Below are 15,906 nucleotides of genomic sequence, written 5' to 3' on the forward strand. Positions count from 1 at the left end.
GCGGCGCGGCGCGCCGCGAGCGCCCGACACAGCTGACCGTCTCATTACCACCGCATGGGTCGCTAACTATTTTATCTTACAACATAAAATTATGCTTTAAATAAAATTTTGGTAAAGAAGAAAATATCTCAGAATTATGTCAAGAATACGTGTTTCTTAAAATAACGTCACTTTAACAAAAGTTGTTTCATGTTTTCTACCGCATTCGCAATGCGAAGGTTTTAGAAGATCGTTCGTCTTATCTCGCATCGATCACGCGCCACGCGCACGTCGTAACTTGCATGTCGCTACATGTCGAGTACATGTCGCGTTTCTCGGCGGCGCTAGGCAACGTAACAATGTGGTCGCGCAGTCTCCGCGGTCCGTCGCTAAATAATAATAACCGTGCAGCAGTTAACAATACGTAGCATGAAGATTCGCTGTGAGTGAGCAGGTGAGTGAACAGGTGAGTGAGTAAGTGAGTGAATGAGTGACTGAATGAGAGAGTGTATGAGTGTTGTGTAAAAGAGAGAAAGAGAGCGAGAAAAAAGTGTATGCGTATGTGCGTGCGTGTGTATAAACGTCTCTCCCTGCTTCCCTCTCTCTCTCTCTCTCTCTCTCTCTCTCTCTCTCTCTTTCTTTTACGCACATACACTCCGCCATACACACAATGCGTTAGCAATCAGCTGATTGCAGTGTCCGACGGCCGGCGATCCGCAACAACTTTTGTTAGAGTGACGTTATTTTAAGAAACACGTATTCTTGACATAATTCTGAGATATTTTCTTCTTTACCAAAATTTTATTTAAAGCATAATTTTATGTTGTAAGATAAAATAGTTAGCGACCCATGCGGTGGTAATGAGACGGTCAGCTGTGTCGGGTGCTCGCGGCGCGCCGCGCCGCGTCGCGCCGTGCCGCTCCTGCCTGCCTTCTGTACTCGACGCGTGATTTGCTAACTATTTTTGCTTATAACTCAAAAATTACGCTTCAATTCAAATTTTGGTAAAGGAAAAATCGTCTTAGAATTGTATCAGGAATACGTCATTTCACGGACGGAAGGTTGTTCCGGAACACCCTGTATATAGCATGTGTCTCATAATTTTCAGTTGGCGTCATTCACTGGTAACTTTGGGCAACTTATACTATCTCTAACTAACTTAATTATCCACTACGTGTACTTGTTTCTAGCCAATTATACTGCACAAGAAGTAACAGATCACAATGAATATTTGTTTGCTACAGTGTAAGAAAATTTCAATTTTATATACGAACGTATTTACTTTGCAGATACTTAATATACATCAAAATTAAAAAGATTTCTGATAAAGTTGATAATTAAGAAAAAAAATGCATATGTATATGTATGTGTTTGTTTGTGTATGTGTCGGTGCGCGCATGTTCACATGCATGTGATAAAATATTTATTTACACATTTTAACTAACTAAAATTTGTTCATTTCATTGTTCTGTAGATATAACGTCCGTTGGTATATGGCTCCAATACATATACAGAAAATTATACTTTTTCTGCTGCAAAGAGGTACTAAAAGTTTCCATCTGATTCTCGGTGGGGTATTTGTAGCGTCCTTGCAAAGTGCCGCTTCGGTGAGAAATATATACATCGCAGATACACAATGTATTACTATTTTCTCAATAATATATAATAAGTGAATGAAATAAAAAAAAGATGCATTTTATTTTAGATAGCGAGCGCTTCCATATCATATTTCACCGTTTTTTATTCTACCCGGCAAGAATAAAAGTATGGTAAAACAATTTTTAATTTTTTTGAGCCGTTGGGGCAAAAAAAAACACGTATCGATGTCTTCGTTGTTCAGACGTAGTATTATTATTATCCTCATAAAGAAGACAAAATCTTTGTTTAATAAAAGAAATTATTGTTTTAGTTTAATGTATGAGGTTTGAAGTGTAAAATTAAACAATATGTAATTTAAATATGTAAAAGAAATGTGATATAAGTTATGAAAAATTATTTAAAATGCAAGATAATATTTTTACTCCCGACTGCTGCCAACCGCAGGTTGGCAAAAAACGGAGGGAGTATGCGTTTCACCGAGCTCGGATCGGTTGTCCGAATAATTCTCGATAACTACTACATAGTTTGATATCATCTTTTGCTCAAAAGCTTCTTATTAACCAAGGAAGGTTTAAAGCGTATAATTATCGTTATTTATGTTGTTAATAAAAAGTGAAAAAACAATATGGTCTCGTCTACGCGTCCTCTCATTGGCTGCCGAGTGTATCTAAGAAGCAAAATGATTCACCAATAAGATTCGTTCTGAGCATCTGCATAGGAAACTTTAGTAACTTACTGAGGACATCTCAAAGTAATCGTGGCGGGAAAAAATAGGTTAGACATAATCATACGTGTCAAGTGTCAGTTTTTGTTGTTGTCAAGTTTTTTTTTATCAAGTTATTATTAAAAAAATGGACATACCTCAACAAATTATTAGACAAGTAAGTTTTTTCATTATTTATTTAATTATTTAAATTATTTAAATTAAATTAAATAATATATACATATTTATTTAAATTAAATAATATATATATTTAATTAATTATATATATACATATATACATATATACAATTATTATATATCTGCATAGCTACAATTTTTTTTTTTAAATGTTTTTTTGCTTCTATTGTTTTTTATTGTTTTTTTTATTAATTTATTTTTTTATTATCTTGCACTTGTTCCGCCTTTTAGACTTTTTGCCCATGCCAGTTTTTGATCAACATTAGTTAATCTACAATTTATTTTAATTTTAGTTAATTGGACCGAAACCACTTTTTCTTTAAAAATATCATAGTCCCTTGAAACTAAAAATTCAGTATTAATAATAAATTATAAAAGAAAATATATATTTCTTTTCCTCTTTCTTTTTTGATCCCTCTCTCAATTATTTTGTAGACAAAAACTTATCAATAGATAGAAATGTAAAAATGTTTCTAAAAATGCGCAAATGTGCATAAAACAATACTCTTCCCAATAAAAATTTTATATTTAACAATAATTGAAAACACTGGTCGACAATATGAGACTTTTTTTGCCTTAAGTTCTATCAAGTTATTTTTGGTAGATATTTTAGTGCTGATTACGAAGTTGGCCGTAAAAATGATGTATCATGTCAAGTTTTTGAGAAAATCTTAATCAAAGTTACTAAAATAGGCGTTTTTGATACTTTTGTTTGAGTTATATCTGTCGATGGGGATGTGCTCCAGAAAGTAGCGACAGCGCAAATGTATCAAAAATGCCTATTTTACCAACTTTGACTGAGGTTTTCTTAAAAACTGGACGTGATACGCCATTTTTACGGCCAGATCCGTAATCAGCGCTAAAAAATATACCAGAAATGACTTGAATCGATTCGCGGGGAGAGGAACGCAAAGATATGATGCTTGCATGGGCGTAGGAGAGGCATAGCGCGAAGTACGATAGAACTTAAGATAAATTTAGTATTGATCAATGTAATTAATAAAATTGGTGTTTTAAATGGAGCAACTAGTATATTTCTCTGTAGTGTGTTCCTCTGATTGATTGCAATTTATGAGTGAACGACAGAGAATATAGCGCGTTAAAGTATATCGGTGTAAAACGTCAAATGCGCATTTGCTATCAAGAGAAATTTTCTCATGAAGTTTTTCTTTATGGGAAGTAAGCATGTGTATTTCCGCCAGCGCGCGGCGTCGAAATTGCGATCGCATAATTATACTTTTTTTCGCGAGGAAGGGTGAATATTTTCAAGTGTTTCGATCTCACGGTGATATTACATATTGCGTTGCATTTACATCAAATTGAGCAATTTGCATTAAAACTTAAAATAGTAAAATACAGCTATAGCATAACTAAATTGTTCAAATAAAAAAAAAAGATAAATAAATCAATTTTTTGCATTGTCAAAATCGACGTTTTCGAAAAGATAATCTGCATCAATTATTTGTATTTTTTTGAATACTTACTATATGCTTTTCTCATCAACTATTGTGTAGGCAACAAATTATATATTACAATAATCATGTATTTGCTATTGTGTAACAAAAATTTTTAAGCGAAATTCACAGATTAAAATAATTACGATAAACGACAAAAAAAATCCATACAAAATAAAATTCTTAATAGGCAAAGGTAAAAAATGCTTTTTTAAATAAATATGCGTATTCGAAAGATTATTTATTAATTTTATATTCGTCAAAAGTTATGGGTTAGGTCATTATTTTGTATGTACAATGTTCAATGATCTATAGCTCCTCTATATATACAGATGCTGATACTGTGCGTGTTATAAAAAGAAAACAAAAGAAACTAATTGTAAAGTTTTTGAGCACTTCGTAGTTATTGGCAGAGTGCTTATAGAATCCCTAATGGGTTTTGCAACAGGGATAATTTGTCGAAATTTATTCAACACAGAGTATATTTCAAACATTTAAAGAAGATATTTCTTATTGCAATTGGTTGGCGGGTCAGTTTTGAACTTTATATTTCTTTATTCTACGAAATAATAATATATCGAAATTGATAGATTAATATTATATAGGCGATATAGTGAAGATTCAATATATGTATTATATGGATATATGAAATAGATAAAAAATATAATAAAGTTGCTCAAATTAATACAAATTCGATGAAAATAAATAATTATTCACCTTTCGTTAGATTACATCTTTTTCCTTAATGTGATATACATAATGATCCATCAAATGCTATATAAAAATATCTCTATACAATATATTTAAAAGATATATAGAATTTAAAAAAATATATTCATGGAATCTATTATTTAATTTTGATGTTTTTGGTAGCAAATAGAAAAAGCTTTAGAAAACTAAAAAAGTTATTAAAGAATATAAGAATTTAAACAAAAAGTACACACTTCACTAAAATGACTTTCATTGAAGAATAATATGCTTTGAAAGTACCACTTTAAACACGCTGACGTGCTGATATTCAGCACAACTTACAATTAGACGAGTGCTTTTCAGTAATGTATATGACAGAATGAAACAGATGCGTTATAGAAAAGTAGCTTTTGTTTTTTCCAATACTTCAAAATCGCACATTTCTGGAACCAGAAGAGAGCGCCACAAAAATTCAAAGCGAATATTACTTAAGAATGTATCCTCTACAATAAATGTAAAAATAAAAACGATTTGTGAGGTGTAAGTTAATCCGAACATTTACCTAACTTTTGAATGTTGGAAAAAAAACGGTATACAATATTGTTAACATGATAGTTAAGGAGTTCGCTGAATCAACTTCAAGATGTGTATAATGAAATAGAAGACAAAAATGAAATCGCTATTATAGAAAAATACGGAAGCAGAGCGAAACGTATTACAGTTGGACTTATATGTAAGATAATATTTCTTGATCTTTTTTTTATGTTCTAATATCGTTTTATATTCAAATAAATAAATTGCATGAAAAACCTAAAAAATAAAAGAAATATACTTATTGATTAATATATGATTATTTTGAAACTTTTCTTAGTAATTGGGATATTCTGCCAATTTATTTTTGCTTTACTATATACTTGGCCGTACATTTTGATTTTTACAAACAAATCTCGTTCACATTCTTCGTCGTATATAGTAACAGAATATTTTATTGATCAAGAAAAATATTCCTATTTAATTATGCTGCATAGACACGCAGCAGGTTTCATCGGCACAATGGCAATGACAGCGACAGGAACTATGCTCATAACATATCTTCAACATACTTGCGCAATGTTTAGTATCGCCAGGTAAATAAACAAAGTATAAATATGTACAACAAGATAAATAACATGCTTAAACAAACCATATAATTACTGCGACAAATTATTTACAGTTACCGTATCGAGCAGGCAATTGGTATTTTACAAAAAAGTGGTTTCAATAATGAGCAAAAGAGTTGTGAAAAAATAATTTGCGCTGTAAACATTCATTGCAAAGCTATGAAGTTTGTATTATTCTTATGTTAATAACAAGTATCTAAAATGCACATAATAATATAATCTTTCTTATATTTAAAGGCTTAGCAACTTTTTAATATCCAATATTGAAGGATCGTTCTTTTGCTTGATAGCGGCTGGTATGGTTTGTTTGTGCTGTAATCTTCTTCGGGTAAATTTCGTGTACAAATTCTTGCACGAACAGTGTGCCACTTTGTAAAATTACAATTAGTCAACAAACGCGCATAGATAAAAAAAAATAATAAAATGGCTTTCTCTCTCTATCGATATATGGGTTAGAAAATTACAGAATTAATTGCATGTGCTTATGTTCTATTACAAGTTTAAGCTATATTTCTTTACACAACATACACGCACATGCCTTAGAAAATTATGCAAAATCTTGCAATTATGTAAGCTATACAATAAAAAGCGACACATTACCAAACATAAACTTTTTTATTGACATTTTACAATGTGCATAGAACAATGTGGTGCGTAAGTAGCCGATGATAAGCACATAACGTGTGTTTCATAATTTTCAGATCGCGTCATTGACAAATAACATTGAACAACGTTTACTATCTCTAACTGTTGTAATTGTCCTCTATATGTACTTGTTTCTATCCAATTACACTGCACAAGATATAACGGATCACAATGAATATGTGTTTGCTACAATGTAAGGAAAATTTCAACTTCATATACGAGTGTATTGCAGATATTTTTAATATAAATCAAAATTGGAGATTTTTGATTAAGTTAATATGCATTGAAAAAGAAACAAATATGCATATGTATATATGTGTGTATATGTATGCGCGCGCGTGCATATAATAACAAAAATTATTTATAAATTTTATTTAATTTGAATTTTTGCATTTTATTATTTCGTAGATATAACGTCCGTTGGTACATCGCTCCAATACGTATACAGAAAATGATACTTTTTCTGCTGCAAAGGAGTACTATAGATTTCAATCTAATTCTTGGTGGAATATTTGTAGCGTCTATGCAAAGTGCCGCTTCGGTAAGAAATATATGCAAATATATTGCACATACACAATGTTTTGCAATTTTCTAAATAACATGTAATAACATATGGAAACAAAAAAAAAACACATTTCATTACAGCTGGCGAGCACTTCCATATCGTACTTCACCGTCCTTTATTCTACCCGGCGTGATTAAAAATACGATAAAATAATTCTCTATTATTTTAATGCAATTAGACGTATCGATTTTCCTTGAGATTTAGATGTAGCATTATTATTATTTTTGTAGAATAAACAAAATATTTATATTAATAAAAAAAATTATTATTACATTTTAATGTAGAAGTATTAAAATTATAGTATCTAACGAGAGAAAGAGAGAAAGAGAGAGAGAGAGAGAGAGAGATAACAATATTGAATAATTTTAGAAAAATTATATAAAATGAGGGATAATATTTTTATAGGTAATATCTTTTATTGGCCAAAGCGCAATTAAAAATTGTATTTTATTTATACCATTATTTAATTTTATAAACGTTGTTTAGTTATTTAAAGTTTAAAAGAGAAAGTATTCTGTAATAATATCAATTAAAGTTCGAATTTTCTAAATTTGAAACTGAAGGCTCAACATTACTGATAAACTATTTAGAGAGAGATAATATGGGGTAATTACGATAATTACTGCCCCCTATTTGAAAGGTCGTTTCTGATGACATTTTTGACGAGGAACACGGGAAAAATAGTACAAAAAATTTCCGACCAATAGTTTTCGAGATATATCACTTTAAAGTATTGGACATAATAATAAAACTTTATAAAAACGGACCCAACGATGTTGACCTTGACATATGTTGTCAAGATTATGATCCTAAGTAACTTTTCTTTATAACTTAATTGGCGGTCTCTTATAATTTTTGAGATATTTAAAGTTAAAGTTTAATTCGAAACGAAAATTTGGTTTGGGTTATATAACGTAACGCAATAAATCAGAAATTTAGGTTAGTTTTTCTCGGGGTGGGGGTGCAGGGAGAGGGGCGACGCCTCTCTTCCGCCTACGCGTACGATTTTTCTAGATATAAATAAATAAATGTGTTAAGAAGATATTTTATAAAACCTACATAGTGTTTGAAAATTATATATATTTATATGTAAACATAAATTAAACAATAATTCAAATAAATAAAAAAATTAAACAAATTTTAACATAAAAATTTTTAATTAACATATGTCAAGGTCAAGGTCATTGGGTCCGTTTTGTAACCATTTATTATCATGTCCAATACTTTAAAGTAATATATCTCGAAAACTATTGGTCGGAAAATTTTTTTACTATTTTTCTCGTGTTTCTCTTCAAAAATGCTTTCAGAAACGACCTTTTAAAAAAGGGGCCGTAGTTATCGTAATCGTGCCGATAATATTTCTATATCTCTCTATTTCTTCATTATTTTACAAGCAAAAGCTTAGTTAATCAATAGATATAAATATGAAATAGTTTGTAGGAATGCGCAAATGTGCATAAAATGATAGTTTGTTCAATAAAAATTATATATTTATCAATAAATTAATAATTAATACATCTGCGATTTAAATGGAACGGCGGGTTATATTCCTTTGTAGAATTGACCGTAACTGACGAGTGCACGCACTAGAATGAAGCACGTTAAAATACATCGCTGCAAAGTATTAAATGCGCATGTGCGGCTTTTTATCGAGAGAAATTTTTTCATGAAGTTATTCTCTATGGGAAATAAACATATGCTATATTTCCGCCGGCGTCGAAATCGATCGCTTAATTATATACTCTTTCGCGAGGGAAGGTGAAAATTGTCAAGTGTTTCGATCTCACGGTGATATTACATATCGTATTTACATTAAATTAGCTATTTGCATTAGAGTTTAATATAGTAAAATAAAACTATAGCTATAATTTAGTTGGCCAATCGAAAGAGGGGAATAAACAAACCATCAGTATTTGTTTTTGCATTGTCGAACGCATTTCGATGCTCGCGGAGAGATGATCTGCATCGACTCTCTGCACATCAGTCTTAATCGAACTCTGCTACTTTCGATTGGTCTGTGGCCTTATCAGCAATCGAATCTCGTTCGATTTCAAATAGTCCTGCTTTTTGCTATTTTGACGACCTGCATTATATTTCAGGTAAGTCTACATTTTTAATTGTGTTATTATGTGAGAAATAAACTAATTTACCACTAGTTTTATTTGTTGCTATTTTCCATCTTGTATTTGATTGTAATTATATTATAAATATAATATTGTCATTATTCGGTAAAAGTGACGTTTAGGGGATGCAGCCCCGATGACCTTGACCTTGACATATGTTGTCAAGATCACCCTCCTGAGTGACCTTCAGAAGATTTTAGCCGTCGCTCGTTTTTTATTAAAAAGTTATTAACGGAACCTATTGTATCCATGCATATACTTTTTAAAGCAAAGTGAGATTCTACATGGGTTGTACATAAGTTAAATCTCGCTTTGCGTGAAAAGTTGTAAACCCATGTGGAATTTCACTTCTCATTAAAAAGTATATGCATAAAACAGTGGGTTCCGCCCCCTCTACGGCGGGGCTCCACTTCCAAAAAAAAAACCTAAACCAAACCTATTTCTAATTTAATTTTTCTCTATCTTTAAAATATAAGCTTCGTAATCCATGCCGACTGCCATATAAACAACATATAGTGAGTAACATACTAAGTAAGAATATCAAAAGAAATCAAAACAAATCAGTGTTTGGGAATGTAATGAATAATGTTTGTATATAACACGTATCTACATCACCAGTCTCAGTATGTCATATAGTCGTGTATCAGTCAGATGGATAATTTCAAGATTTCCTTAATTTTCAACATGCATTTGCACGAATTTATCAATTTGACATACAATTTTGATTTTTTGTCGAATTTTTTGTGTGAGATGAACTTTTTAATAAAAAACGAGCGACGGCTAAAACCTTCTGAAGGTCACTCAAGAGGGTGACCTTGACAACATATGTCAAGGTCAAGGTCATCGGGGCTGCATCCCCTAAACGTCACTTTTACCATAAAATTATATTTATATATGGAAAAAATTTTTTATTTAATTTTACGTATGTATATGTACATGTATATATACATATATTTGGGAACAATATTTAACGTTATTATTTATTGATCTAGGACATGTACTTGTTTAATCAAATAAAAAAATAATAATTTTAATACAAATAATTCAACTATTATTTACAGTTTACAGCATTTCTTACTTCAAAATGTACACTGGATCTTTTTATTAATGTTTTCTCTTCTGCATTATCTCTTCTTCTTTTTGTTATTCAATACACTTGGTTTCATCGTAACATTAAAATTGTAAGTAAACCATACATTGCATATCATATTTTTGTGTATACACAGATAAACATTTCCAATAAATAAATTTTTATACATAGTATGAATACATCTTTTTTTCCTGAACTTTACAAAATATTGTATAAAAACGACAGGTGAAGTGTTTGTTGGAGCAATTGCTGAACATCTGTAACGACTTAACGGATGAAAATGAAATCAGTATTATGAAAGAATATGGCAGTTATGCAAAACGTTACACGGTTGGATTAATGCGTAAGACAATTGCTTTCGGCTTTCATTAAAGATTAAGTGTATATGTTTTGTTTAAAAGATTAGTAAATTTCTGAAGTAAACTTTTTCAACAAGTGTGTGTATTACTGTCTCTAAAACGTTTTTTAGTGATTGTCATAATCTTTGTATTCATTCTAATTTTGTATCCATTCTGGCCGCACATTCTCGACATCTTATTATCTACAAACGAGTCTCTATCACGTCCTCCGCTGAGCGGGATGTTTGTTACCGAGTATTTTGTCGATCAGAAAAAATACTTCTATTTGATTTTATTACACGGAAACGCGGCTCTATTCATAGGAATAGCCACAGTACTAGCAACAGGAACCTTATTGATAGCTTATCTACAGTATGCCTGCGGAATGTTTCGAATCGCCAGGTAATTAGATAAAATACAGAAACTATAAACGTGAAAATTAAAAATTTGGAAGAATTATATAAGGTGTCTTACATTCTCCGTACACTTTGAAGCATGTTCTAGAGATAAAATAGAGTCAAAAATTCTTATACAAAAACTTTGAGGCTGCAATTTTTGAGTTATAAGTGATCAAAGCTTGCCAATGATATCGCGTAGAATTTGCGCCGTAACTACACTTACACGCATACCGATCTGTCATCTGTTATTGATTTTTTCAAGTCAGGTGATATTGATTTTTACTGCACAGCTAATTTTATTTTGTGATTTCCTATGTATGTATGTATTACGCATACATCGTACATTATGGCAATAGGATAATATAAATAAATTATACATCTTATACGAAGAAAACATTTAATTTTTAAATAATTTAATTAAATTATCGAATTATTAAATAATAATCAATTATTAATAATATCATATTATTAATGGAAAAAATAAAATAATTTGTTAAAACCACACAACTTTACTCCTCTTTCAGAACCTGAAAGGACAGGGAAAACATAATAATATTAGATTAGTTTCCACAAATATCATACAATCTTTAATTAAAACAAAAAATTATCTCGTTTTTCAAATGTATTACGTTTTACAATTAAAAAGATTAAAAATTGAATAATAACAATAATAATAAAATAACAATATAATTATTAAATATTAATAATTAATATAATAATTAATATTAATAATATTTTAATAATTAATTATTATTCAATAATTTAATAATTTAATAAAATTATTTAAGAATTAATTGTTTTCTCTCTTCGTATACGATTAATAATTTGTTAATATTATCCTATCGTCATAATGTAGGATGTATGCGTAATACGCACGTACATAAGAAACCACAAAATCAAATCAGCTGTGCAATAAAAATCAATATCACCTGACTTAAAAAAATCAATAACAGATGACAGATCGGTATGTGTGTAAGTGTAGTTACGACGCGAGTTCTACGCAATATCATTGGCAAACTTTGATCACTTATAACTTAAAATGCAACCTCAAAATTTTTGTATGAGAATTTTTGACTTTTTTCCGCTAGAACACGCTAATAACGTATACGGAGGTTATGAGACAATCTGTATATAAATACGACAAAAGAATCGCTTGCAGTTATCGCCTCAAGCAAGCATTTGCAGTCGATACTTTACGAAAGGGCAGTCTACAAAACAAGAATGTGATTTATAAGGCATTGATTCATGCTGTGGATATGCATCGCGAAGCTATGAGGTATCTATAAAACGATAATACGTGCAGGAAGTACGCGTAATGCTCTCTCTTTCTCTTTTTCGAAGATTTTCAGACTCATCGATATCAAAATTTAAAGTAATGTTCTTCTTTATGATAGTAGTCGGAGTGATCAGCGCAAGTCTCAATTTTTTTCGAGTAAGTCTTATCTCTTTTTTTTCAAGTGCACCTATAAATTTGATCATAAAATCAGTTACTCTCGAATTTTCCAATCACTGTCAAATTTTCAGTAGGGTTGCACGAGATATCAAGACTAGTCTTGATATTGTCTTGTCTTGTCTCGAAATTCACAAGACAAAATTAAGACAAGATTTTTAATTAACTATATAAAGACAATATCAAAAGTAAGATTGTCAAGATTATTGGTTTGTAAAAAAAGTTTCTAAAATATGTATATTTGTCTGTGTGTGTACAAACTAAATAAGAAAAAAATCACTATATTATACAAACTTAAAAAATTTTATTTAATAAATAAAAGAATATTGTCTTGTTTTGAGTCTTGTGCAACTCTAATTCTCGCCAACCAGTTCTGTCTAATTCGAAATTTCTTTTAAAATTAATGCGCAGCTCTTACTAAGATTTGATTGCACTCGTACTTTAGCTCTTTCAGGCGCTGACATTTAGATATGATGCTGAGAGATTTTTGTTACCTTTATTAAGCGTGATCACTTATATATCGTACATATTTATAGGCGATTATGTTGCACAAGAAGTTATGGATCACAATAATGATGTATTTGTCACTGTGTAAGAAAAACATCCATATCATGTAATTACGTACGCGTACTCGTTTTGCGGATTATTAAAATAAAAAAAGAATCATCATTACTATAATTTAAAAGAAACAAACATAATAAGTGTGTACGTGCGTGTGACAAAAATAATTGATAAATTTTCTTGTTCTTCTCTAATCATTAATTTGTCATCATATAGATATAATATTCAGTGGTACACAGCTTCCTTAAACATACAAAAAATGATACTGTTCTTATTGCAAAGAAGTACCAAGATTTTCAGTCTAAATATTGCTGGATTGATTGTGGGATCATTGGAAGGTGCAGTTACGGTAAGAGATATATGTGAATCAGAATATACAGTGAATATTTGGTCTAAGTGTGTATACACTTAGTTATTTTTTAAAATAATAGAGTTATATAAAAAATGTATCAAATAAAAAAGTTATTTTAAGAAGATTTATATGTATAATGTGACTTAAACAAAAATTTTAAATTATTTTTTTTTTAAATGTTATTCGTATAACATTTTTATTTTTTCAAATGGAATAATATATTTATTTTACTACAAATGTGTAAAATATTTTATGACAGATTCGATAACGTGCAATAAAGTGAAATAATCAATAATTGTTCATAAAATATTGTCATTTGCTTTTATAAGATATAGATATGAGCGAGAAAACAAAATATCTCTAATAAGAGTGTTTATTATTAATCTTTATTTATAAAATACTGCTAAGAATTATTTATTATTGTATAATTCTTTTTAAATAAAATAATTTTGGTAAATGTTTATTTTTACACAGCCCACCCCAAATGACTTCCGGTGGATCTTGACGTTGACCTTGATCTTTAAGGAGATCAAGATCAAGGTTATTGATCTTTTCTGTCGCTCGGTTAGTAACAAAAAATTATGAAGAAATAAATTTTTATATATTTTTGATTAAACATAGTAATTTTATGCGTGCAATATTGACCGAGTACAATGTTTGATTGGTATATAAGAAGTGGCGGTCACAAATTTTAGTTTTAAATCAGAAATAGATTTGGGTCAGATTATATCTTTGGAAAGTTGAGCTCCCTTGTAGGAGGTGTGGAACCCACTGAGTCCATGCATATACTTTCCCATCCACTTGTGGGGTGGATCTCGCTTCGCGTTGTAAAGTATATGCTTGAATACAGTGGATTCCTCCTTATGGGGAGCTCCACTTCCGGAAGATATAACCTAACCCAAACCTATTTCTTATTTAAAACTAAAATTTGTGGCCGCCACTTTTTATATACCAATCAAACAATGTACTCGGCGTCAATATTACATGCATAAAATTACTATGTTTAATTAAGAATATATAAAAAATGGAACAAAAAAATTTCGTGAAGTCGCCCCTATATCAAAGATTTACTTAATATTTATATAAGCATATCTCAAAAATTATACAGACATTATAAAAATTGTTTAAGTCAAAACTTTTTTTTACTAACCGAGCGACGGAAAAGGATAATGATCTTGACCTCCTTAGAGATCAAGGTCAACGTCAAGGTCAACAGAAAATCATTTGGGGTCGGCTGTATAAAGATAAACATTTACTATAACTTTTATTCCAAATATTTATATGTATATATAACTCTATTATATAAAAAATAATAATAAAAATAATTGAGTGTATACACTTAAATAAAACACTATATATTTCGAAAGCGTAAAATATGTTTAACGAATAAAAGGAATAACAAATTAAACGAGAAAATGTAACTCTTATTACAGTTATTGAGTACCATACTATCATACTTTACTGTTCTGTACTCTATACGGACTTGATGCAAGATGCGTCGATTAATAGTTTAATCAAATAACAATAGTGGAAATAGATAGTTGAGTGATATTAATTATTTATCTACAAAGTAGATTAGTTAACCGAATAATGAATAACACTGTAATAAATATGTAATTGCTAAAGAAATAGAAAAGCATATAAAGTAACGATGTTTACAATAAATTCTGGAAACATGTACTCTTTATCCGTAACAAACTAATAAAGCATATATGTCATATGGAGTAAGATCGAGACACCTTAAAATTGCCTCATCGTAAACTAACAAAGGCAATAGTAATTCCGCCGAGATATCAAACTCTTTGTCTAGAAGTATTCTATGAGAAATATAATAAACATCCACAAATGTCATTGTGTATGTGTGTGAAATCCGCGTATGTATGGAATAAGATCACACGTATAAAACCAGAAAAGAAAAAATTTTTTTTATTAAATGTTGCAAAAAAAAAGTGTGTATATACTCAGTTACCTTTTAAAATAATAGTTATATAAAAAATGTTTAAAATTTTTTTTTGGTTTAAGATCTGTATATATAATAAATAAAAATTTTAATTTTTTCTTTTTTAAATATTATTTATATAAGGTATTTATTTTTTCAAATGGAATAATATATCTATTTTGTAAGGTATTTTATGACAAATTCGATAACTTGCAATAAAAGTAGATAATCAATAACTGTTCATAAAATTTTGTCACTTGCCTTGCTTTTATAATAAATATGAGCAGGGAAACAAAATATTTCCAATACTTTTATTGGATAATATATATATATATATATACAGGGTGAGGCATTTATAATGAGACACCTAAATACCTAAAAAATAAAGCAAGATAGAAAGAAATGTTTCAGACAAAAGTTGTTCGATTCTAAGGAGGTCATAAGATGGTGCCATTAGTTTGACCTTAAAGAGTCACATGAAGGTCACGTAAAGGTCATTTTGAATTTATTAAATGGAACACCCTATATATTTTTGCATGTTCTGGTAGCTTACTTCGAGAGCTTTTCAAAACACTATAATAAAGTATTTTTTTTATTAAGTACTTTTTGAGTTATTTTATATTTTAATCTGACATATTTTGATATAAAAAATAAAATATCTC

The 15,906-nt window shown here is 29.8% G+C and overlaps 3 protein-coding genes across 3 annotated transcripts in view; all 3 read left to right on the forward strand.

The window, feature by feature from the left end:
• The window catches only part of LOC115244726, a 16,707-nt gene extending 14,416 nt beyond the window's left edge, over positions 1–2,291 (forward strand). The window contains exons 4-6 of the mRNA XM_029822647.1: positions 1,088–1,224; positions 1,454–1,586; positions 1,685–2,291. Coding sequence (XP_029678507.1) covers positions 1,088–1,224; positions 1,454–1,586; positions 1,685–1,741 — 327 coding nt within the window. The 3' untranslated portion in view covers positions 1,742–2,291. The remainder of the gene's footprint in view (positions 1–1,087; positions 1,225–1,453; positions 1,587–1,684) is intronic.
• Positions 2,292–2,429: 138 nt separating this feature from the next.
• On the forward strand, positions 2,430–7,130 carry LOC115244727. Its single transcript, XM_029822648.1, has 8 exons — positions 2,430–2,459; positions 5,239–5,356; positions 5,495–5,750; positions 5,837–5,947; positions 6,021–6,111; positions 6,485–6,621; positions 6,837–6,969; positions 7,074–7,130. Exons 1-8 carry the CDS (start codon positions 2,430–2,432, stop codon positions 7,128–7,130), a joined length of 933 nt encoding a protein of 310 aa, XP_029678508.1.
• Positions 7,131–8,909: 1,779 nt separating this feature from the next.
• On the forward strand, positions 8,910–15,170 carry LOC115244732. The gene is made up of 9 exons (XM_029822651.1): positions 8,910–9,092; positions 10,178–10,297; positions 10,432–10,549; positions 10,676–10,946; positions 12,090–12,218; positions 12,284–12,374; positions 12,838–12,983; positions 13,170–13,302; positions 14,739–15,170. Exons 1-9 carry the CDS (start codon positions 8,949–8,951, stop codon positions 14,790–14,792), a joined length of 1,206 nt encoding a protein of 401 aa, XP_029678511.1. The 5' UTR covers positions 8,910–8,948; the 3' UTR covers positions 14,793–15,170.
• Positions 15,171–15,906: the final 736 nt, after the last annotated feature.

This window comes from Formica exsecta, unplaced genomic scaffold, assembly GCF_003651465.1.
Source record: "Formica exsecta isolate Colony F162 unplaced genomic scaffold, ASM365146v1 scaffold839, whole genome shotgun sequence".
Taxonomy (NCBI): domain Eukaryota; kingdom Metazoa; phylum Arthropoda; class Insecta; order Hymenoptera; family Formicidae; genus Formica; species Formica exsecta.

Excerpts from the sequence above, each read along its gene's own strand:
- LOC115244727 (XM_029822648.1), top strand. The coding sequence starts at position 2,430 with ATGGACATACCTCAACAAATTATTAGACAA. Across the intron at positions 5,357-5,494 it reads TATTACAGTTGGACTTATAT|TAATTGGGATATTCTGCCAA; the intron begins GTAAGATAATAT and ends AACTTTTCTTAG. Across the intron at positions 6,622-6,836 it reads GAATATGTGTTTGCTACAAT|ATATAACGTCCGTTGGTACA; the intron begins GTAAGGAAAATT and ends ATTATTTCGTAG.
- LOC115244732 (XM_029822651.1), top strand. The coding sequence starts at position 8,949 with ATGATCTGCATCGACTCTCTGCACATCAGTCTTAATCGAACTCTGCTA. Across the intron at positions 10,298-10,431 it reads TTCATCGTAACATTAAAATT|GTGAAGTGTTTGTTGGAGCA; the intron begins GTAAGTAAACCA and ends TAAAAACGACAG. Across the intron at positions 12,375-12,837 it reads CAAGTCTCAATTTTTTTCGA|CTCTTTCAGGCGCTGACATT; the intron begins GTAAGTCTTATC and ends CTCGTACTTTAG.